General features: G+C 43.4%; 1 protein-coding gene across 2 annotated transcripts in view; it reads right to left on the reverse strand.

Moving 5' to 3' along the window:
* Positions 1–25510, reverse strand: part of iars1 (isoleucyl-tRNA synthetase 1) — a 295901-nt gene that overhangs the window by 49174 nt on the left and 221217 nt on the right. For both annotated transcript variants that reach the window (XM_070895389.1, XM_070895388.1), the window contains exons 30-31: positions 20121–20241; positions 13827–13952 (exon numbers count right to left, since the gene is read on the reverse strand). In XM_070895389.1, coding sequence (XP_070751490.1) covers positions 13827–13952; positions 20121–20241 — 247 coding nt within the window. The remainder of the gene's footprint in view (positions 1–13826; positions 13953–20120; positions 20242–25510) is intronic.

Below are 25510 nucleotides of genomic sequence, written 5' to 3' on the forward strand. Positions count from 1 at the left end.
GAGCGGCACCGGCTCCCGGGTGGGGGGGGGGGGGTGGGGAGAAAGAGTGTGGGGGTGAGACCTTTTGACCCGGGCTAGGAGTGGCACTGGGCACCGGCAAGAGGGAGGCGGGGAGGGAGGCCTTTCCAATTCAGTTTACAGGATAGACTTTTGGCACAAAGACTCCTTAACATTTTCATGGTCGGTAAGCTGCAATATGCAAGGTGCTTGTGCAGGTTGCTGTGAGCTGGCCAGAATGTCTCGTATGTTTCACTTTCCAGCCCGCAGTGTATCCCTCGTTACCCTGGCTACCCAATCTTTTTGGCTCCACCCACAGAGGTTAAGGACAATGTGCGCCGGGCCACATTCACAAGTTAAAACGGGGAAACTTTCAACTTTTTTTGCCATAGTTAGGCCCCCAAAAAAACGGGCGTAACTCTTCAAATACGCCAAAAAACAGCACTGGGAAAAATTGAGCCCACAGAAAGAGGCTGCTTGGTCCAACTAGTCCGTGTTAGCATTTATCCTCCATGCATGTAATAGTCTTAATTCTTTGTGCCTGCCCTGTTCAATCAGAATAAATCAATTCAGAATGAATACAAACTGCCTTTCTTTCTATTGTGTTTCTTTGTCTCTCTCTCTCCCCCTTTGTCTCACAGGTGGTAAGAAATTAGAACCATTGCCTCGCATGTGAAAGTGATTAGTACTTACCTTTTCTACCAAAACACAGGCGAGATAAATAATAAAATAAAAACAGAAAATGCTGGATTCAAGCATTTCATGTATTATTTCAGATTTCCAGCTGTTGCAGTATTTTGCTTTTGTACAGGTGAGATAATTAGTTAACGTCAATATTCATGGAGTTTGTTTAAACTGAAGTAAAATTGAAAGAAGACAGTCTCTCTCTCCTCTTTGACCGAAGCCTTTCTCACACACCATTCCCTCTCTGATCCGAGTATGTTTGCTTCTCTCTCATCTTTTTCCCCTTCTGACACCTTGGCCGAGAAATTGCGGTTGGAGGCGTACCTCCGGAGTATGTCTCCGACCCTCAAAACAATTCTGAAAGTAGCTCCTGGCACCCAGGCTGTATAGAGTTGTGGTCTCAAGTCTCCAGGCGGACAACAGCGTAAAGGCCACAGATCCCAGGGACACAGGCAGTTCGGAAGCGTCCCTGGGATCTCGTAGACTCGGTCCTCCAATAACAAAGGAGAATTCCATTGCAATCATTTACGAAGGAAATCCCCATATGATATGCAATGGAATCCCCAAATAATCATACAATGTACATAATTTTAATAATTAAACAATGTACTGAATTGCAAATTTATTCATAAGTTCCTTCATTACACCAACCTCAATTAAAAAAATGTTTTGATAAATAATTTTAAACAGCTTAATCCAGACCAATATTTGCATAAACTCATTTAAAATGTATATGCATAATTTTATATTTTTAAATGTTTTATTTAAGCCTTAGATATGCCCTTACTCTAGTGCAAGCAGGCCCTATGCTTGCTTTTACCAGTCGTAAGAGTTGCGTAGACAATTGCTGGGCAAATAGCCTAACTGCACCAGAAATACTCATTTTTCAGGCGGTTCGGATGTTGGATTACCAAGCCATACCAGGAGGATTGATTGTTCCAAACCTCAACTGTCTACCATGACCCCTTGGAACCAGCCTGGCATAGTTTTACTCCACCAGCAGGATAGCTAGTAACTGGACAAATTATAATTCAGCTCTGGCTAGGAGGAGAGATGATGCTAGCATTATCTCAAGAGTGTTATGGTAAGCAACAATCATACCATAAACCAGCAGGCTCCAGACAGCATTTTCCAGTAAGCGTTGCAAGAGGAATGTACACATAATCCTCAATGGCTCTCTTTCCATCTCCTCAACCAAATCACTTTACTTCCTCTATCCCTCACTCCCAACATGTTCCTTGCCCTTCTTCTTCTCCTTTCCTGCCTCACTCCCATCACTACCCCAACTCCCCGTTGGAGCGACCCACTCAACCCCTGTATTCTCGCTCCACTTCACTGCTGTCACACACTTCATTGTTAATCATCCACCTACTCCTCCCTCATTCTCACTTGCTCCCAAGGGCAGGTGGTTGGAGTCCATAAACCTCAGTTTGTTTCCCACCGTCTCCCCACCTATACAATTCCCTCAAAGAGGCTTTCTTTGCTTTAAAATTCAACTTGTGTTTTTGAAAAATGAATGAGGAAAGACAGCCTCACTCAGCTTAATATGCTTTATGAAGTTTACAGAACACAAAACAAAAACTAGAACAGGTGCACAATGAATACAGGTCATCATTGATCTCACTCATTCTTTCACACACTGACTTTTTTCCCACAAACGCAGCCCCCACAGATTGGGCCTGAACTTCACATGTGGGCGAAAGGAAATGCTTCAATTGTATAATTGGAAGATTTAAACCATGAAGAAATATTTGGACATGTTTTATTCATTACAAGATTAACCTGTGTTGCAAAATGCCATTGTTAAAGACCAAAGTGCTGTTTATCCTTTCTCAATGCTGTGCCAAAGAGGTGTTCAAGTTAAACTGACATCCATCAAAACCTTCATGTGGCAATATGAATCAAAAACTTGGAAAGATGGCCCTTGCATACTCCATTCAATATCTTTGCGATCCCTTTTGAGCTATGCAAATCAGTAATACTGAATTTGGGGGCACCCATATCCATATTCCACAGGTTAGCCCATTATTCAAGCTGGCAAATAGAGTAGTCTTGATATCCAAGTTAGTCCACCAACAGCACAATATCTGTCAAAGGGAGCACCAGAATTCTTTTAGAAATGCCTAAAACAAAACTCGGGCCTGTCCCTCAAGATGCCATCCAATACATTGATGAAGATATCAAATAGGATGAGTGACAGTGGACAAACTTGCATCATTCCTTCAAAGGGCATAGGTTCAGCAATCTTGCATTTGCCCTTGCATGGTTTTTGGAGTTGGAGTACAGATAGGAATGGGCACATGCATGTTCTCTCAACTGAAGAGTGATGTGTGACCCAAGGAAAGGGAAAGACTGTGGAGAGGGAAAAGAGAATAAACTTTCTTTTGAAACTGGATTGAAAAAAATATTTAGTTTAAAACATAGTGCAGTTTACATCTGAAGGAAAGGAAATAACTACTTATAACTGCAGAAAAACCATCAGTGAGACAAGAAACACCAACAAATACAACCTGAAAAAACAGGATTTAACCAAATGTCGTAAATGGTGCTCAATTACTTTTAAAGCAATTTAGAAGACACATAGGGGCATTCTACAGTAAACTGCATATGATGCTGTTACTTATGATAGATTTAATGATAATTGAAAGACTTTTGTAGATATGACTAATAATGGAACAATGAAATCTGTGCAATAGAGATTAATGAAACTTAACTTGCTGTGCAATGAAAGTATAACAGAGTCTGAAGGATCAGTGTCACTATGAAGGAATAAAAATACAAAATTATAAAGGTTTGGTATTTTTATTCATTTTTCTTGGTGGCGAAGTAAGTTAAAGGCTTACATTTAAACTGCAGTAAGGGACATTTACATTTAAGAATATTTAGATGAAGTTATCAGCAAGTTATGATATGTAGTGTTGGTAGATGTTTAAAAGATGGATGCAAACCTTTTTTGTAGGTCAGCTTGTTATAGGGCATTATTTAAAGAATACCCACAACAAAGAGACAAAAGCTTGATGCGTCAAATAATCTTATCTTTCTATCTAAATCCAATGATTCAAATTTCTGATGGATCAATCTACACAGCAACACAACCATCTGATGGCATTACAAAGGTGACTGGCTATAAAGAAGAGAGAGAAATTGTAAAAATAAGTAGAGGTACAAGCAAGAACAGAAAAACTGGAATCAAACATCTTCATTCGAAATATATATTATATAATGTCAATTGCATTTCCATTTTCTGCAAGGTTTGCCCTGCAGTAATCACTTTGCAATCTTACTGCAGTGGCAGATGCTAAGTTTTGCTATTATTGTACCCGAACCAAGAAATGGCCTTCTGTGACTGATGGGAATTGTAACAGTGCACAGCAGTGTAAATCACAGTATTCCAGCATCTCTTTCTGAAACAGAAAAGCTATGTAGGGACCAATTATTTTGAACAATGAAAAGATACGTAGATGTATGTCTCACAGCTGGCTGTTTCTAAAAAGGATGTCAATATTGAGGCCAATATGACAACTAAGTGAAATCATAATAGCAAGAGGTCTTTTTGACTGAGAGTCTGTATATATCCATCAGTGAAGGAAGTTTAATCAAGCAATAAACATTCATTGCTTCTACAAAATGTGCCAGTGGCAAATGTTTATATGGCTAACTTCACTGGGAAACCTCTGAAGAAAACAAAGTGAGTTTGTTTATTTTAAGGTGTATTTTCCAGAATAATGTATCTAATTTTAAAATGGTAGTTGGAAATTATGGCCTGGACTTGGCGATCAGCGGCGAATGAACAGCACCCGCCTTTCATTACACCTACATTTGCCCACAGACTTTCAGTGGGCTTTTGCACACTGATTTGTGGTAATGAGAGAGAGCCAAAACAGCACAGTGCCCTCTACAGGAGATCTGGGACCTGTGTGAACAGGGAAAGTAATAGTGTGTCTCTTCAACCAATCAGATTGAAGAATCCTTACTGAGACATAGGCCGAGATTTTTCTTACCTTGGTGGGTCCAGCGCAGGCGATGTTAGTGGCGGGTCGCGGCCCCGCTGCTGGCTCTATCCTACTCTGGAAAATGAATTTACATTGATAGGGCTTGTTAAGCCCGCCCGACATGTTTCCCAGAACAATTAGAGGAAGTGGGTGCGGTGACGTCACTCATGACACGCCATCAGCTGATTTCCTGAAAGGGACCATGGCCAACTTTCTTTTGACATTTGTGATGTCAGTGTTCTACAGTATTGGAGTGCTGCAAACACTGACAAGCATTGCACAGAGGCCGAGGGCTACATCCAGGTTCTCACATGACTCCTTCCATATGCTTATGGAGGGAGTCAGAGCACACGGAGATCTTTCTTCCCTTCCGATGAGCGGAAGAGACCTTCCCAGGAGATCAACGGCTTGATCATTGTAGGGATGCTTTATGGTGTTGGTGTGGGGTGGTGCCAACCTGGTGCATCATGTGGCAGCCAGGGTGTACAATTTGGCCATCATGAGGCCATCCCTGGCAGCAATGTGCTTGGGTGTTGATGCCCTCTATCCTATGCAGCATCAGGTGATTGTGGAGAAGATTGGTGTTGTTGTTGGTGCTGCTGGTGTGCTTGGTGCTGCTGGTGTTTGGGCTCATCGTGGTCCGATTCTGATCACGATAGTATAAATGGCACCCATGTTGATGGAATAGATGGCAGGTGAAGTACAGATGACAGAACTGATCTGTCAATGGTGAGAGAGGTAATGAGGGGAGACTGGATGGAGACTTGTGTAAAGACTTGGAACCTACTGTTTCTTGTTCCGGAAATGCAGTGAGGAACAGCTTGTGGCAGAGGAAAGTGATCTCTGTCACATGGGAGCTTTTATTATACATCGGGAGCAATGGTCACTGATCTCCTGCCTCAGGTTGACAGATGTGGTCACAGAACAGCGTGGTTCCTGTGGCCATGAAGTTAAAGTTAAAAAGTCAGGTAAAAAAAGCCCGTTACTCGTCTGGTAAGTACATTATAATTAGTTTAACTGCGTTGCCCAGCGCTGTCCATCAGGTCTGTTCAGCGCTGACAGGCCCGACATCAGGATAGATGCGTTGTGGTGGGTTCCTGACCCGCTGTCAGTAAAAAACACTTTCCCACAGGACCGTCACCTATCCTGCCTGCTGACACCCCAGAAAATTTTGGCCAGAGTCTCAACTAGGAAGTATAAATTAGAATATTTAATTCAATGTACAATCATGTACAGAAAGCAAAATAAAGAGGGAAAGATGGGATTGAGAGATAAAAGAGACAAAGAAAAAAGTAAAATATAAATTTCTTTTACGTTTTCAAAATATCTAACAATAACTAAAACCTGAAGGAATGAGACTCCACACTTTTAAATGTAAATTTTCAATGTCACAGAGAGGTTGTTTGGTACTAATTACGGGCTCAATTTTCCCCAATGATTTGCGCTGTTATTTTGGAGCAGGCTGCTTTTAAAAATCCAGTTTCCCCAATCAATTTGCACCAGCGTAACTCAGTTAGTTACGATTTTTTTTAGTTAAGTTTCTTCTTCAGCCAAAGGGGGCGTAACCTGCCACCTGCGCCAATTCTGGCCATTTAGGCAAGTTTGGCCAGCTGAGAGTAACTCCAGTTCTGCTTAGGCCAGTGTATGTGGCCTCTGCAGAAAAACCTTCTGAAGAGTTAAAAGTAAAGAAATCGGCGCAGGTAAGTGCAGCAGATGCCCGGACAGCAGCAGCAGGTAAGGCAAGAGGGGGCAAGAGAGAGAGAGAGAGAGAGAGAGAGAGAGAGAGAGAGAGAGAGAGGTGGGGCGGGGGTGGAAGGGGATGTGGGGGGAGGGGGGTGGAAGAGAGTGGGTGAGGGGAAGCCTTTCGGGTGTAGTTAGGTGCAGAGACTGGGAGGGAGGAGGCCATTTGGCCTGGGATCGGACTGGCAAGCCCTTCGGCCTGGGCTAGGAGCGGGGAGTGGGACCGGGAGGGCACTCGGGGGCAGAGTCGGGCAGGAGAGCGGATCGGAAAGCCCTTCGGCCTGGGCTAGGAGCGGGGAGTGGGACCGGGACGGTACTCAGGGGCAGAGTCGGCAGGAGAGCGGATCGGAAAGCCCTTTGGCCTGGGCTAGGAGCGGGACTGGTAGGGCACTCGGGACTGGGGGCGGAAGGGGGAGCTGGAGCTGGACCAGCACAGGCAAGGGGCTCGGGACAGGCTTGGGATTTGGCTACAAAACAAGCTATTGGGGGGGGGGGGGGGGGGAGAAGAGGGGAGAGAGGAGAGATGGCCGATCAGAAGGCTTAGTGCCCGGGGAAGGGGAGGGGGAGGGAGAGACAGCCGATCGGAAGGTTTGGTGCTTTAAAAATGGCTGATTGCCAAATCCGAGCTGTACTGAGCATGCGCGTCCATTGGAGCGACGTCAAAAATGTAAGTTTTTTTTCAGGCGCGACTTCGTTTTTTGGCGCAGATAGCAGGCTTCACCCCACGAGGCGACTGGACACGCTGCACTGCTCCAAATTCGATTTACAGATCGGGGAAACTTTGGGAAAATATTTATGCCGCATTTCTGGCCGAGAAAACCCGGCGTAGCTCTGGCAATACGCCATGAAACAGGCTTGGGGAAAATTGAGCCCTAAGACTTACAATGCCGTAAAATTCACTTACATTTGAATAGAGAAGCCCTAGATTTTTCTGGTGTGTTTAATGGGTATCTAGTGGGTAAATACCACAAATTCAGGCCTTTCCATGTATTTAAATGCCGCGTTTCTCAGCAGGATATTGTTATAGCGAAGGTTCTGGAGAAGCAGGGCAGATCGAACAGCAACTTCCTGATTTCCACGTTTAACTGCACAGTTGCTGTCTGATTTACTCCTTAATAACTCTGGCGCTGACAGTCTCACTGTTATTCTTACCACAAATTCTCGGCAAGTACATTGCATTATACATTATATTGACTAATTTAAAGTTCAAGTTGCCAAAATGCATTCTCAAGGTCAGATGAATTATAAAAGAACTCTTGGTAAAATCAAAATTCTTCAGCTATTGTGGTGTCAATTGTAATCTCCAGCAACAAATGAGTTAAACAATCAGTGTTCATGGTCCACCAAATGTAAAGCTGCTTTGCCAAGTGTTGCATGGCCAATGTCAACCCAAAGTAATAATTGCAGAAAAGCATAGTGCAGCTATCCAGTTTAATGACAGTTCTCCACCACAAAAGTGCTCAGAGGGCAACAGGAAATTATATCTACTTTTTTTACATCTTCCTTTATATTTACTGTCACGGTACCAGAAACTCAGATTGGTACAATTCAACACCTTCATTTAGTCACAATGTGAAGTATTCTTAATTCATAGATAGAACAGATCATAGCAAATGTTGGGATCCTCAACTTTGATATTTCAAATGTTAATGGATTATATTCTTCACATTCTCAGTCTAGTACCAGAACTAAAATTGCCCACCAATGGATTTTTTAAATGTATTTGTTCTTGGGATAACTGTCGGTAACACTGGCAAAAATGCATTTTTAATGTCAATCTTTAGTTACCCTGAGGTGGTGGAATATTATACTGGATTTTGAACTGCTGCAGTCCTTATGGTGATGGCACTCCCACAATGTTGGGAGGTAGTGAATTGCAGTTTTGACTTGGCAAAGGAAAGCCAGTATATATCCAGGCCAGGATGGTGTGTGAATTGGTGGACAACGAGGGAGGGGAGGGGTGTTACAATGAACATGCATGACCATACTCTTGCAAGCATATGTCATACTTATTGTCATTCTTCACTCTGGATTAAGACCTGCTTCTCAGAGACTTGTCTTGGGTCAGGGTCTTCTGCTGCTCTTATAGTTTTGCTATGACAGGTGATTGTCCGGATTCTGATGGGAATGATATATTATAAACAAGGTGTTGCTAAATATTTCTGGTGAAATGCATACCCACTGACACTGAAGAAGGTCCACAGCCAGAAATACAGAATTAAGACATTTATTTCAGTGGTTCTGGTGAATTTCTGAAATTCACCTCTCAACGTAATCACACAAAACATCAGAGCACAAGCAGCCCTTGCATATTGTGATAGCAATTTTAAAATATAAAAATCACAACATTGTTGGCTACCCAGTGAATCCAAAATATTCATCCATAGGTCAATCATATCACCTTGGCTAAGGCATAGCCTTGTGATAGTTAATCTTGTACTGTGAATAACCTGTCAGTGACAGAAAGAATCAGCTCCAACACAGATTCACATCCACAAATTATCGGACAGCAAAATCAGAATCTCAACTAGGCCTCATGGCCCAGGGAGAAAAGCCATTGGAAAAACTGGCTCTGTCCATCAACTTTTGAAATTTTATACAGAGGATACACAATAGGAAACAAGTGAGTTTGCAGGTCTTCGAAACAAATGAACTGGGTACATTGACTAAGCTTTGGTGTTATTGCTAGCTGCTACCATCTTGAACATTTAGTACGTTAAATGTCAATGTTCTTAGATTGTCTGCCCAAATATTCCTTCTGCCCCGCCCAATGAACCTTGGTGCTACTTTGAATATCCGGATTCAAAATTAAAAAGGTTCTGCAATGATGGCAGCGAAATAAAAGCTGAAAATAATATTCTTTTGAAATTTACTTTCGCTGCTATTCAAGAAGAAAAATTTAAGTTGACCAGTGTGATACACCCTTGATCAATAAAGGCAGGATTTCTGGAAAATCAAAACACAAATCACAGTCCATGTAGCAATTAGCTAACAAGTGTACTAGCCCAGAAAATTATGTTCACAAGCAAAGCAATTCACTCGCAAAAACAAGATGCTTTCATAAATGATGCAATTTATTATTGGTTTCTTGGCTGCCATATTTCAAATTTTATGACAGGGTTTGTTATGAAAATATTAGCCGTTGAAAGATAAAGCAGCATTTCCACATAATTTAATTTGGCAGCACTGCAATTTTGTTTTACTTTGAAAACAAACTGTTCCAAAATTAAAACTCTCTGTTTTACTAACATTTACATTCACCTTTCCAAATGATTTTACCAATTCTCACTCCAAGTGGAGTGCATTTCCATGGATGATAAGGTCGCAACAGGGCCCTCCTAGTGGGCAGAAAATCTACAAAGCAAATTACCTTGTTTTTAAAAAAAAAACTATTATCTGAATCAATCTCTTCTATTATAAAACTTGGACTGATGAAGTAATCACATACGACTAATCATCTCATCCGACACAACACACTATATTGCTTTCCACCCAAAGCTTCCATCATACAAGACCCTTTCCCTCGTTAGGAAGCACTGACAGAGCTTACTCAGTGCCCACAATGTATTTTCCTATTAAGGTAATTATGATCATACAGGCTACCTTAGCCAACGTGCCCCAGAGAACACTGAATAAAATTAATCAGAGTACGCCATCGTAATCCATTTGAAAGACCGCACAACTTTCACACAAATGCATGTAGAAACCTGGAACTTCCAATCTGTCAAGGTACGCCTTGACAGATCATCCGAACCGCATAGAAACTCAGTATTGCTGGCGCAGAGTTGGGCTATTTATCTGCTTTCATCAGAGTAAGTGTATATATGAGCCTGAAATTAAACATTTATCAAAAATTCTGCACATGCCGCTTAATGAATTTATGCAAATATTAGCCCGGATTAAGAAGTTTAAAATTATTTATCAAAAAAATTAAATTTTTATTGAGATTGGTGCAATAAAGAGACTTATGAATAAAATTGCAATTCAGTACATTTATATTTATCAGAATTATGTACATTGTGTCATTATTTGGGGATTTCATTGCATATCATGAGGGGATTCCCGTCGTAAATGAGTGCAATGGAATCCTCCTTTGTGATTGGAGGATCGGGCCCATGTGATCCCGGAGACCGCTTCAGAACCACCTGCATCCCGAGCCTTTATGCTGCCGTAGACCTGGAGGCCCAAGACTGCAACCGCAGTACGCCTCCGACCGCAATTTCTAGCCTGTTATACTTTCAAATTTGCCTCATTGTAACACAAGATTACAGGTATTAACTTCAATTAAACACACACTACATTTATTAGTTTTACTGAGTATAATCTTCCTTGTTAATCCAATTTTGCTAATGCCTGTTAATCAATAATATTGCCTCTATGTATATGACTGTAATTAGAAGAACAGTTATGACATAATACAGGCCACCACTTAAACAAAGGAACAAGTTTAAAAAAAAAATTAAATGTATACTAAACTTAAACAATCTCAGGCAGATCAGACTGTATTTTTTGATTGGTTTCCTACTTTTTGTGTCAAATATTTTGCAATGATCTTGATCTTATTCTAAATTTACCAATTTAAACTTACTACTGCTATCTTTTCCAGAAACCAAATTCACAAGAAACCTAGTAGCTCAGACATTTACAACTGACAGCTGGGAGCATCTACAAGTTGGAACACAGTCTAAGAATTCTGATAAAATTATGAACTGGAACAGTAAAAACATAAAGCTAATGGCCCAAATTTTGCTGGAGCGGGGCATCTCACGGTGTGCATCATTAGTTAGACTTTTTCCTGCACCCTTCAGTTCTAAAATATTTGCCCTATAAGTTGCTGGAGGTGCGAGCTGCTAACGACGCATCAGTGACTTAACGATGGGACAAACAATCTATTTCCTTAATCAATGAGATTTAAGGATTGAGAAAGAAACAGAGGGACAACGGAGAAAGGTGGTGAGTTAGAGTGGAGTCAAATCAGGTACAGAAAGAGAAATAATGAGATGTAAAGAAAGACTGGATTAAGAGAGAAAGAAAAAAAAGGGACAGAAAAGAAAAGAACATTGTTTTAAAACTCGAAGAATTTACTCCATGCAGGAACGAGACTCAACAGTTTAAATAGTTTCCTTTCAGAGCCGGGGAGGTTGATTGGCATTGCATTAACAATTCATCATCATCATCATCATCATCATAGGTGGTCCCTTGAACGAGGATGACTTGCTTCCACGAGTTCACAGGTGTTTCGATGAAGGAGCCTATGTTCCAGTCCTGAACTCCAATTGAGGGGGTGGAGGATGCCTGTGCGTGAATTTTTTTAACGTGTGGTGACCGTTGCACACCAGCCACCACATGGGCTTGACAGAGCTAGGTCTTGGTCCAGTGGCAAGACGATGGGAGACCTGCTCTGCTGCACGGACCTAGCGCGCACACATATCGTAGTGTGGGCTGGCCCATGCTGCCCCTGGGCCCTCGGCTCTTCTGGGCCCCGTACCCTCATGTGTTGCACCTCCGCTATGATCTCTCACCACTCCTCCGCCATAAACTTTCACCGCGTCTCGCCACAAAGACTCAACGCTCATCCGCCCCAACCTTCCCATTCCTCCGTACCTGGGCCCTGTCGATGTTCCTGCCCACGTTCCAAAACAGCGACCAGGGTTTTGATGACGTCACCCAGTGGCCCATCTCAAAATTGTCGCACACTTGGAGCAACTCGTGCCGGAGGTTGAAGTGGTATGCCGCTCCAGCTCTTTTATAACCCGACCTGCGGAGCTATTCTCTCGGTCAGGGGGCCACAATGTTCCAAGGTCCGCCGCTCTAGCTCTTTTACAGCCCGACCTGCGGAGCTGTTCTCTCGCAGGTCGGGGGGGGCCATGATACTCTGAATTATCAGATCATTAAAAGCACAGTTACTCTGTTAAATACCAGCCCTAACTTTCTGCGACAAGTTAAAGTAGAGTTTAGTGTGCAAATCCAACAAGTTGTTAAAAATAATTCTGCGTCTATTTGTACTAACTGAAAGGCAGACGTTTCTCTGATTGTCTCTCCATTTTCATATGATCTATTGTTGATTGGTCCCCTTGGAGGATAAGCCACACCCTGAAGTTCCTCTGGAATGTGTAACTGGAACCGCCCAGCCCAAGTTCTGAGTGACTTTCCAATTTGTAATTCGATCCATTTTGACTTCAGAAGCCAGAGGATAGATCTCACCAAAAGTCACCAAGTTCCAGCTGAAGTCCATTACCCCAGCGTAAGTGCATCCCTCCGCCAGCTGAAGTGCTTTACACCAGGGCAAGTGCTGCCTCCGCCAGCTGAACAGCCTTACCCCAGCACATGTGCTGCCTCCCACCGCCAAGTTCCAGCCAAAGTCCCTTACCCCAACGCAAGCGCATCCCTCCCCCAGCCAAAGTCCCTTACCCAAGTGCAAGACCTTAGCCCCCACCAAAGATGGGACATTGTGTGTGGATTGTTAACAGGTTTATTGGGTATGAAGTGAAGTGACAGTGTCATGACTTCTGGATTTCATCCACCCCAACAATGTCCCTTGTAACACACGCACCGAGCTTGCAGCACCAGGATCTAACTTTTGAGTTCCCTCTCTCCCCTCCGACTCCCCCCTCCCCCCAACTAACTGTGTCTCCGTCCCTCACCCCCATCCCTCTCTCTTCCTTCCCCCCCAAGCCGCCCAAGTGTCTCTCTCCCCCATCCCTCTCTCTTTCTTCCCACCGCGACCCCCACCCCCCGCCCCGCTCTAAGCTCACTCTCTTTCCCCCTCCCCCTCCCCAGGTTCCCCCCTCCCCATGCTCTCTCTCTTCCACCCACCCACCCCCCCACCATACCCCCGAAGCTCTCTTTCTCTCCCCACCACCCTGCTCTTTCTCTCTCCCCCCCCCCCACGCCCCCTCCCAAGCAGACGCTTGCAGCGCTGCGGGCGGCTTGGGGCCCGCTCAGGACTCGGGGTTGCGGGTGACTCGAAGGATGCGTTTGGCTGCTGCGTGGCATCGGACGCATGCGCAGAAAAGGATTAGTAGGAATTGCGCTGGCTGGGGGGGGTGGGGGAGGAAGAGAGGTTGGTGATATTTGTCCTAACTTGCGCTTCTGCGCATGAGTCAGGAGATACATGCACAGACGGGAGACTTAGTACAAATAGTCACTCCCTAAAAAAGCGGGGAGATTGAAGGCGAGGTGCCATTTATGCAAGGCAAAAGGCGAACAGGCATAAATCGACCAGCAAGTTATGGCGAGTCATAACTCATGCCATGTCTCTTCCGCGCTTGAATTTTCTGGACGATTTTCGCATTAATAACGGTGTGCGCCGTGAAGTCGCCATTATTTTTCCAGCAAGATTTTGATCAATATTAAGAGTAACTCGTGCAGAACCACACAATATAAAATTTCCAAAACTAAATATATATTTACCAATTTTATCATGATAGATAGCCAGCATTGTTGTCTGCAGCCTAAATATGTTGCAGATCACATTTTTCAGCTTGACAAAGTCCAGAATGTTATCTCCCTTTGGATTTTCCAGTAATATCACACCATCTGAAATGTAAATCATGAATGTTTTTTAATAATGAGAAATGCAATTATATTTCAGTTTCGATTGTATATTGCTTCCTCAGAACAAAGTCTATTATAATTTTTGCGCAGGTCATGTGCCATTTTGTATTGGGTCCAATTGTCAGGACTGGAATTGTTGCAAGGACTACTGCTCTAAATTGGTAACATTTTCTGGGTGGTTATTCAAGCCACATGGAAACACATGCAGATACAATAATCCGATTAAAATAATAATTTCTCTTTAAAATAGATCGTCATAGTGACTCAACTTTTTTCATGGTCAGTGTGGTTTCTGACACTTGCAGAAATTCCTTGTTTTGAGAGTTACCACACCAAGCTTGTGAAAAATCCAGAGAGGTAAAATTTCTGTATATCTGATATTCTATTTACTTGATATGGAGTCCACACTCTCGGCCTAGATGGTCACATCCCACTCATTTAAGCCAACAAAATTTAGGTGTAGATTGGCAAGTGTCAAAGCTTTCTAGATCCTAAATGTGTTCATGGGTATTCATGGAGTTTAACTTACTAAATCCATGCACTGGTGAGCTTTCCACTCTTTGTCCTATCCAGTACAGCATTGGCTTGCAGGATTACCTTGAGTCGAGCAGGAAGAATCTCATCATTCACTGTCAGGTCTACTCCTCCAAGTGTAATTATTAAACCAGGCTGCCTAATCAAAATCAACTGTGCCTTGAAATACTGTGGTCCTGTCTGGCTAAGGTATCAGATTATTGATTTTGCTTTACAGAATCAACTCTGTTCCAATCTTTGAAGTCAAAAACCAAAAGAGAGCCTGCTTTTCTTAACCTGCCTCGAAATAGTTACTAAATTTTAGATAACTGACAAGCATGTGTTTGAGCCTTAGCGAGGCATGCAGGAACTACAAACAACGCAGCAGCATATTGAACATAACTCGCCAAAACATATACAAATGAATTGTCACCATCCTCCTGATCACAATGTTGACATCTGCAGTACCTATCAAATGTCTGGCCTGCTTGTAACTGCTGCCAGCAGTGTTAATCCCAACTTTCGAAATTTTATCAGATATTTGGTAAACATAGAAACATGGAAAATAGGAGCAGTAGTAGGCCATTCGGCCCCTCGAATCTGCACCACCATTCAATATGATCATGGCTGATCATCTATCTCAACACCATATTCCCGATTTTCCCCCATATCCCTTGATGCCTTTTGTTTCTAGAAATCTATCTATCTCCTTCTTAAATACATTCAGTGACTTGGCCTCCATAGCCTTCTGTGGTAGAGAATTCCACAGGTTCACCACCCTCTGAGTGAAGACATTTCTCCTCATCTCGGTCCTAAATTTCCTAACCCGTATCCTGAGACTGTGACCCCTTGTTCTCGACTTCCCAGCCAGGGGAAACATCCTTCCCGCATCCAGTCTGTTCAACCTCATCAGAATTTTATACATTTCAATGAAATCCCCTTGAAAACTCGAGTGAGTACAGGCCGAGTCGATCCAATCTCTCCTCATAAGACAGTCCTGCCATCCCAGGAATCAGTCTGGTGAACCTTCGCTGCACTCCCTCCATGGCAAGTATATCCTTTCTTAGGTAAGGAGACCAAAACTGCACACAATACTCCAGGTGTGGTCTCACCAAGGCCCTGTATAACTGTGGTAAGACATCCTTGTTCCTGTACTCAAATCCTCTTGCAATGAAGGCCAACATACCATTTGCCTTCCAAACTGCTTGCTGTACTTGCATGTTTGCTTTCAATGACTTGTGTACACCCAGGTCCCTTTGGAAATCGACATTTCCTAAGCTATCACCATTTAAATAATACTTTGTTTCTCCTACCAAAGTGGATAATTTCACATTTATCCACGTTATACTGCATCTGCCATATGTTTGCCCACTCACTCAACCTATCTAAATCGCCTTGCAGCGCCTTTGCATCCTCCTCACAACTCGCAATCCCACCTAGTTTTGTGTCGTCAGAAAACTTGGAAATATTACATTTGGTTCCCTGATCCAAATCATTTATATATATTGTGAATAGCTGGGCCCCAAGCACTGATCCCTGTGGTGGTACCCCACTAGTCACTGCCCGCCACCCCAAAAAAGACCCGTTTATTCCTACTTTCAATTTCCTGTCAGTTAACCAATTTTCAATCCATGCCAGTATATTACCCCCAATCCTATGTGCTTTAATGCTGCACACTGACCTCTTATGTGGGACTTTATCAAAGACCTTCTGAAAATCCAAATACACTACATCCACTGGTTCTCCCTTATCTATGCTATCAGTTACATCCTCAAAAAACTCCAGTAGGATTGTCAAATACAATTTTCCTTTCATAAATCCACGGCGACTTTATCTAATCCAGTTGATATTATCCAAGTATCCCATTATCACATCCTTTATAATAGACTCTAGCATTTTCCCGACTACTGATGTTAGGCTAATCGGTCTATAGTTCCCTGTTTTCTCTCTCCCTCCTTTTTAAATAATGGGGTTACATTTGCCACCCTGCAATCTGCAGAAACTGTTCCATAATCTATAAAATTTTGGAACATGACAACCAATGCATCAACTATTTCCATGGCTACCTCTTTTAGTACTCTGGAATGCAGATCATCAGGCCCTGGGGATTTATCTGCCTTCAGTGCCATTAGTTTCTCCAGCACTATTTTCTTACTAATAATCAATTCCTTTAAGTCCTCTTGCTCACTAGACCTTTGGTTCCCTAGCATTTCTGGGATATTGTTTGTGTCCAAACACAGAAAATAGGTGCAGGAGTAGGCCATTCGAGCCTGCACCATAAAGTGAAGACAGAACCGAAGTATTTATTTAATTGTTCTGCCATTTCCTTGTTCCCCATTATAAATTCTCCCAATTCTGACTGTAAAGGACCTACATTTGTCTTCACTAATCTTTTTCTTTTTACGTCTTCGTAGAAACTTTTGCAGTCAGTTTTTATGTTCCTTACAAGTTTACTCTCATTCTATTTTTCCCTCTTAATCAATCTCTTGGTCCTTCTTTGCCGAATTCTAAACTGCTCCCAATCCTCAGGCTTGCTACTTTTTCTGGCAACTTTGTATGACTCCTCTTTGGATCTAATATTATCCTTAATTTCTTTTGTTAGCCATGGTTTGGCCACTTTTCCTTTTGTGTTTTTATGCCAGAAAGGAATGTATAGCTGTTGCAATTCATGCATTCGTTCCTTAAATGTTAGCCATTGTCGATCCACCGTGATGCCTTTTAATGAATTTTCCTAATCTATCATAGCCAATTCATTCCTCGTACCTTCATAGTTTTCTTTGTTTAGATTTAGGACCCTAGTTTCAGATTGGACTACTTTACTTTCCATCTCATTAAAGAATTCAATCATGTTATGGTCACTTTTCCCTAAAGGACCCCGCACAACAAGACTGTTAATTAACTCCTTCTCATTGCACAATACCCAATCCAGCCTGTTCCCTAGTAGGCTCCTCAACATACTTGTCTAAAAAACCACCTCGGACACAGGCCAGGAATTCATCTTCTACAGTATTATCACTAATTTGGTTTGGCCAGTCTATGTGTAGATTAAAGTCACCTACGATTATTGTAGTACCTTTGTTACATGCATCTCTAATTTCCTGTTTGATGGCATCCCCTACACTACCACTACTGTTTGGAGGCCTATAGACAGCTCCCAAAAATGTTTTCTGCCCCTTGGTGCTCCTTAGCTCCATCCAGACTGATTCTACATCTTGATTTTCTGAGCCAATATCCTTTCTCATGATTGTGCGAATTTCATCCTTGACGAACAACGCCACACCAGCCCCTTTTCCTTTTTGCCTGTCCTTCCTAAATATCGAATATCCTTGGATATTCAGTTCCCAACCCTGGTCACCCTGCAACCATGCCTCCGTAATTGCAACTATATCGTATCTGTTTACATCTACATCGTATCTGTTTACATCTACTTGCGCTGTTAATTCGTCTACCTTATTACGGATGCTTCGTGCATTCAGATACGGTGCTTTTAGGTTTGTCTTTTTAACATTATTAGACATCTTAACATTATTTTGTACTGTAGCCCTATTTGCCTTATTGCTACTTTTTGTTACCTGGACCCTATTTGTTAGTGCACTCTTTTGTTTGTATGCTCTGTCCCTTCCTGATATAATCCGGTTATCCTTACCACAATCACTTTCCTGCATTGCTTCCTTTTCTTTTCTCTTTAGCATTCGAGATTTCTCTCCCCTGCGACCCTCCTCCCACCCACCCCTCCACCTCCGCCTTATTTAGTTTAAAGCCCTGTCTACCTCCCTAGTTATTCGATTCGCTGGAACTCTGGTCCCAGCATAGTTCAGGTGTACTCCGTCCCCACGGAACAGCTCTCTCTTTCCCAAGTATTGGTGCCAGTGCCCCACGAATCAAAACCCACTTCTCCCACACCAACCTCTGAGTCACGAATTCATCTCCCTGATTCTATTGAGCCGATGCCAATTTGCTCATGGCTCAGGTAATAATGCATAGATTATTACCTTTGTGGTTCTGCTTTTCAATTTCGTCCCAAGCTCTCAATTTAGTCAAACTCTCTCAGCAGAACCTCTTTCTTCGTGCTACCTATGTCACTGGTACCTACATGTACCACGACAACTGGATCCTCCCCCTCCCACTCCAAGTTCTTCTCCAGCCAGGAGGAGATGTCCTTTATCCTGGCACCGGGTAGGCAACACAGCCTTCGGGATCCACGCTCTCGCTGCAGAGAACCCTATCTAACCCCCAAACTATACTGTCCCTTACTACTACCACCGTCCTCTTTACTCCCCTCAGTAGAACCTATGCAAGACATTTTGCAACATCTCAGCTGGCTTGATATTCCATATGTCCAAGTCCAATATTAGACGCCAGGCTTACTCATGACCAAATGCTTAATGCAGATCCTCATGTAAGGAACTTTGGCAAAAGGCGCCTCATTCTTGGCTGATCAGAAATAATTCATTCGAATTTGGAGCCCACCCTCCTTACAACAGTTTTCCCTTGGTCTCCTAATCTAAGGAAGGACATTCTTGCTATTGAGAGAGTGCAGCGAAGGTTCACCAGACTGATTCCTGGGATGGCGGGACTGACATAACAAGAAAGACTGGATCAACTGGGCTTGTATTCACTGGAGTTCAGAAGAATGAGAGGGGATCTCATAGAAACATTTAAAATTCTGATGGGTTGAGACAGGTTAGATGCAGGAAGAATGTTCCCAATGTTGGGGAAGTCCAGAACCAGGGGTCACAGTCTAAGGATAAGGGGTAAGCCATTTAGGACCGAGATGAGGAGAAACTTCTTCACCCAGAGAGTGGTGAACCTGTGGAATTCTCTACCACAGAAAGTTGTTGAGGCCAATACACTAAATATATTCAAAAAGGAGTTAGATGTAGTCCTTACTACTCGGGGGATCAAGGGGTATGGCGAGAAAGCAGGAATGGGGTACTGAAGTTGCATGTTCAGCCATGAATTCATTGAATGACGGTGCAGGCTCGAAGGGCCGAATGGCCTACTCCTGCACCTATTTTCTATGTTTCTATGTTTCTATGATCTCATAGAAACATATAAAGTTCTGACGGGACTGGACAGGTTAGATGCAGGAAGAATGTTGTCGATGTTGGGGAAGTCCAGAACCAGGGGACACAGTCTAAGGATAAGGGGTAAGCCATTTAGGACTGAGATGAGGACAAACTTCTTCACTCAGAGTTGTTAACCTGTGGAATTCCCTACCGCAGAGAGTTGTTGATGCCAGTTCATTGGATATATTTAAGAGGGAGTTAGATATGGCTCTTACGGCTAAAGAGATCAAGGGGTATGGAGAGAAAGCAGGAAAGGGATACTGAGGTGAATGATCAGCTATGATCTTATTGAATGGTGGTGCAGGCTCAAAGGGCCGAATGGCCTACTCCTGCAACTATTTTCTATGTTTCTATGTTTTTGTTACAAAACCATTTTACAGCATGGTGCTGAATCTTGCTCATGGACAAAAGGAAACTATTCTAATGCCTGCTTAGGAGTTCCAAACCATAAAGGAGAATGGTTTGAATCTTACAAACCACAAGTTTAAACAATTATGCAAATTGTAGGATATCTTTATAGAAATATATAGTATATTGATTACAAAAATACAATGTTGCTCATTCTTACCTTGCTTTTTTCCATCTACAGAAATCTTGAGATTGACATATGCACAGGCAAGGCCCAAAAGTGGAGGACCAACAGTTGAGGTTCCTTTCACAAGAGTCAAATCCAGATTTGAATCCTTCAACTAACAGGAGAAGAAAAAAGGGTACACTTCTTATTTTGACTTTCCGCACAATTTTCAGCTATCAACTTTCCTCAAAAATCATTAACACTTCCTTTTAAAATGGGATTGTTACAAGCCAAATTCCAATGATGAAAAATGCTTGCTAGAAACACAAAAACAAAAAGGACACAAATCCATTTTTCACTAACAGAAACCAGCTACTAGTGTATATCGGGCAGCTCCACATTGGCACCCAGGCTGGTTCAAAGCTGCAGTTCTTGATAAAACAAATTTCAAATTCAGTTGGAGGGTGAGAAAGTTGGATCTCAAACCAGTATCCTAAGCTTAAATAAAGGAGACCACAAGGTTTGAAGGCAGCATTGGCTAGCTAAAGTGGACTGCAAAAACAGATTAAAGTTAAAATGGTTGATGAGCAGTAGCAGACATTTAAGGAGATATTTCATAACCTCAACAAAAATATATTCTAATGAGAAGGAAAGACTTTAAGAGAAGGGACAACCTTCCATGGCTAACGAAGGAAATAAAGGATGGTATCAAATTGAAACCAAGAATAGTGGGAGGTCAGAGGATTGGGAAACATTTAAAAAAACAGCAAAGAACAACTAAAAAATTTATAAAGAGGAGGAAGATAGATTATGAAAGTAAACTAGCAAGAAATATAAAAACAGATAGTAAGAGTTTCTACAGGTATATAAAAAGGAAGAGAGTGGCTCAAGTAAATGTTGGTCCTTAGAGGATGAGACGGGCCAATTAATAATGGGGCAAAGGGAAATGGCAGAGACGCTGAACAAATATTTTGTATCGGTCTTCACGGCAGAAGACACTAAAAACATCCCAATAATAGATAATTATTAGGGAGTTATAGGGAGAGGGACTTAAAACAATCACTGTCACTAAAGTAGTAGTACTCGATAAAATAATGGGACTAAAGGTGGACAAGTCCCCAGGACCTGATGGCTTGCATCCATGGACAACAACCTCCACTTTTGTGGTTATCGCCCAAAAATGGGTGATATTTCCGGCGTGGGTGGTAAAAAAGGGTTTTGAGATCGTCGGCTTCTCGCCCATTCTCAAAACACCAAGTTTACATTTTTGAAAATGGGCATTACCGTGAGTGATATAAAATGGGCGGTAGCATTAAATGTTTTTGACCTTCTGCCGTAAAGTGTGGCCGTCCTTAGCAACAGCATGGCAACGCTCGATTCCCGCGATTTTGGAGGTCAAGGGTCACCATGAAATGCGCCGAAGAGGAGACAGAGAGAGAGGGAGTTCAGAGGGACTGAAGGCATGGCTGGGTGTGGTGTGGCTGCTTTGGGAGGAAGGAGGGAGACTTTCGAGCTTCACAGCAAGTAGGCAAACAAAAAGTAGCTGTTACCAGCCACATATTTGACTGAATTTGGCCTATAATGGAGAGAGGAGGAAGCATCACAGCACACTGTGGAGACTGACGCTGGAGAGAGCAATGAGCTGGGGGAGGAGCACATTGGAGGGCGCAAAAGAGCAAGGAGGTTCTCCGACGAGACAAACGCCTCCCTCCTGTAGGAGGTCGAGTTACGCTGAGGTGATTTGACACAGGGAGGGTGGAGGAAGCCCACACCAAAGGCATACCAGAAGATATGGACCGAGATAGCAGAGGTGGTCTCGTCGGCGACCAACAAGGTGCGTGAGGGCAACCAATGCCGCAAACGGTGGAACGACCTTGTGGGTTCCGCAAGAGTAAGTATTAAATTGATTTACATGTACTTATGTATTCATATTATTTGATTTGTAGCAGTCATGAGTGACTATCAGCAGATGTGAGGTCATGCACTTTTATCAGGAATGTTTTACTCAAAGCCTGCGGTCACGGTGTACGTCTATAGGTAAAGAATGATAATTATCATAATAATCATGATTACATCTGTCGGTTATGTGTTGTATCGGTCTCTGTGACAGTACCTAAGCAATGATATCTCGCAATGATCTCATGTCATGTCGTCCTGTCACCTTTTACAGAAGAAACTATCGACGATGAGGTCCGTGCAGAGGCGAACGGGTGGGGGGCCACCAGTCCCCAGCGACATCACTGACATGAAGGAGCGTGTGCTCGCATTCGTGGGGAAGCACCCCCGGACAGCCTCGGACGCATCTGCAGACCCTGAAGTGATGCCACATGAGTAAAACTTACATCATTGCGTGATGTAAAGTCAATAGATGCCACAACCACTCATATCCGAATAATCATGTATGATAGATGATTTCTAAAATTTTCATAGAAATAATGCTGGCCTAATGAAAATCAATGCAATGCACGATGTGTTGATGGTCATGAAATGTGATGTCTGTGATGATTTTGAGATGCGGTGCTGCTTTTGTCGTGCATATGCTGTGTGTAGCGCTGGACTCAACTTGTCACCCTCGCACCCCCTTCTCCTCTACTAACCTCATTTGCATTTTGTAGCTCAGCCAGCAGCGCGGCCCCAGGCAAGACCACAGAGGCCAGAAGGTGGGGGCAGGGGTCGGCAGACAATCCTACTACATCTGGTGCTGAGCAGCTCCGATTCTCGCCCGTCAATCCGCTGGGTCTGTTCTCCACGGATGAGAGCGCAGATTTTGAAGAACCTGCATTGCCACGCTCCAGAAACCATTCCACCCCAAGGCCATCCAGTGGTCCTCCGGTCATTCCGGCCTCCACTCTGGAGGTACCGGTCCCAAGCACCTCGCCACAGGGCTCCCCATTTGCCCCAGGACAGCGCCGACCTCGCGAAGGCCTCGTGGACGCAGCAGATCTGTTCCACGAGCGCGACATGACAGCGGAGAGATGGTACAGTTGTCCAGGAGGACTGTAGACATTGGTGTCCAGCTCATCGAAGCATTGTGGAGCATATCCCAACAGCTGGCCACCATGACTGAGTACATTCCGCGCATGGATGCGATAGCCAGGAACACTGCTGCCACAGGCCTCCCAGTGGTCCCAGAGCGCGGCACTCCACCCCTAGGTTCCGCACCACCACTGCGATCGACAGATGAGAGCAAGGACCAAGATCCTGCTTCTGCATCAGAGAATGTTGCCCCCTCGGCAACCCCCGCTCCCGTATCTGTGCAACCAATGCATCTGCCTTCATCCCCCCGAATGAGGCACCGCCTGAGGAGTTCCTCGGCCAGGCACCATGGAGCGAGGAGGGAAAGTGGTAGAGGTGGGGAGAAGGAGGGGAGGGTGAAAGGAAAGTGACGTGCCTGTGCGCAGATGATGGCTCAGTTATATCTCCATCTGGGTGTATGCAATTCGTTGCAATGTATGGGGGCTGGGGACCACGCTCCTGCTTTCCCTTTGTATTCTGTGTTGCTGGACATGTTGAACATGTGATTTATGTCAATGGTGGAAAAAGTGGGGTGTGGGCGGGGGTTGGGTGTTACTGGCTGTGATCCTTATGATTTCAGACCAATGTTGGTATTAAATTTTTTTTATTGAACATAACCTTGTTGCGCATTGTCTCAGATAGCTGGACCGTTACACACTGGTGATTCCTTACCATGAAAGGGTGAAATACAACTTAACATCAATAAACGTAAACTTTAACTGGCACCAAGGTGATGGGCACCATTGATGTGTGAGCTGCACAAACACAGCAGTGTTTCATAGCTGTCACTCACATTAGCGCCTTTTCAGGCAAATCGTTCAGATATCAGCTCTTCATGTAAGAGTGGGATTTAACAAATGCCAGCCACACCGCTGGCGTTCGTTCCGGTTAGTTCCACCTTTGTGAGCAGTTTTTTGGGCGGTTATGTGTGCGAGGTGGTGAAATTGATGAATTGATGATAGGCAATCTCCATGGCCGCTAGTTTGGGTAAATATGCTCTTTCGACAAAAAAGTGGGCGGGCGTTAATATTGAATCTCGGTGTTAATTCCATGCAAAAAGTAACGCTGGGCGATATTATGGGCGTTGATTTCGCCCATTCTGCTGATCCCGCCCCAAAAAAGTGAGCGGGTGGTAATATTTTTTTCCCTGCATTAAAGCACATTGGGAAAGTAATACTCGGCGATAAGTTTCCTAAAAATGCCCGTCAGGTTCCATTTTGTGCCAAAATGGGCGATATCTGGGTGTTATACGTCATTTCAGCGGTAAAATGGGCGTTAAGCATGCAACAAAAGTGGAGGTTCTAGCCCATAAAGTCTTAAAAGAAGTGGCTGCAGTGATCGTGGATGCATTGGTTGTAATCTACCAAAATTCCCTGGATTCAGGGGAGATCCCAGCGGATTGGAAAACTGCAAGTGTAATGCCCCTATTTAAAAAAGGAGGCTGACAGAAAGCAGGAAATTATAGACCAGTTAGCCTAACATCTGTCCTTGGGAACATGCTGGAGTCCATTATTAAGGAAGCAGTAGCAGGACATTTGGAAAAGCATAATTTAGTCCGGCAGAGTCAGCATGGTTTTATGAAAGGGAAATCATGTTTGACAAATTTGCTGGAGTTCTTTGAGGATGTAATGAGCAGGGTGGATAAGGCGGAACCAGTGGATGTGGGGTATTTGGATTTCCAGAAGACATTCGATAGCGTGCTATATAAAAGGTTACTGCACAAGATGAAAGTTCACGAGGTTGGGGGTAATATATTAGCATGGGAAGAGGATTGGCTATCTAACAGAAAACAGAGAGTTGGGTTAAATGGGATATTTTCTGGTTGGCAAACAGTAACTAGTGGGGTGCCACTGGGATCAGTGCTGGGGCCTCAACTATTTACAATCTATATTAATGATTTGGATGAAGGGACCGAGTGTAATGTAGCCAAGTTTGCTGATGCTACAAAGATGGGTGGGAAAGCAAGCTGAGGAGGACACAAAAAATCTGCAAAGGGATATAGACAGGCTAAGTGAATGGGCAGAAATTTGGCAGATGGAATATAATGTGGGAAAGTGTGAGGTTATCCATTTTGGCAGAAAAAATAAAAAATCAAATTATTATTTAAATGGAGAGAAAATACAAAGTGCTGCGGTACAGAGGGACCTGGGGGTCCTTGTGCATGAAACACAAAAAGTTAGTATGCAGGTACAGCAAGTAATCAGGAAGGCAAATGGAGTGTTGGCCTTTATTGCAAGGAGGATGGAGTATAAAAGCAGAGAAGCCCTGCTACAACTGCACAGGGTATTGGTGAGGCCACACCTAGAGTACGGCATACAGATTTGGTCTCCTTATTTAAGGAAGGATACACTTGCATTGGAGTTCAGAGAAGGTTCACTCAGTTGATTCCTGCGATGAAGGGGTTGACTTATGAAGATCGCCTGTACTCA

This window comes from Pristiophorus japonicus, chromosome 12, assembly GCF_044704955.1.
Source record: "Pristiophorus japonicus isolate sPriJap1 chromosome 12, sPriJap1.hap1, whole genome shotgun sequence".
Lineage (NCBI taxonomy): Eukaryota > Metazoa > Chordata > Chondrichthyes > Pristiophoridae > Pristiophorus > Pristiophorus japonicus.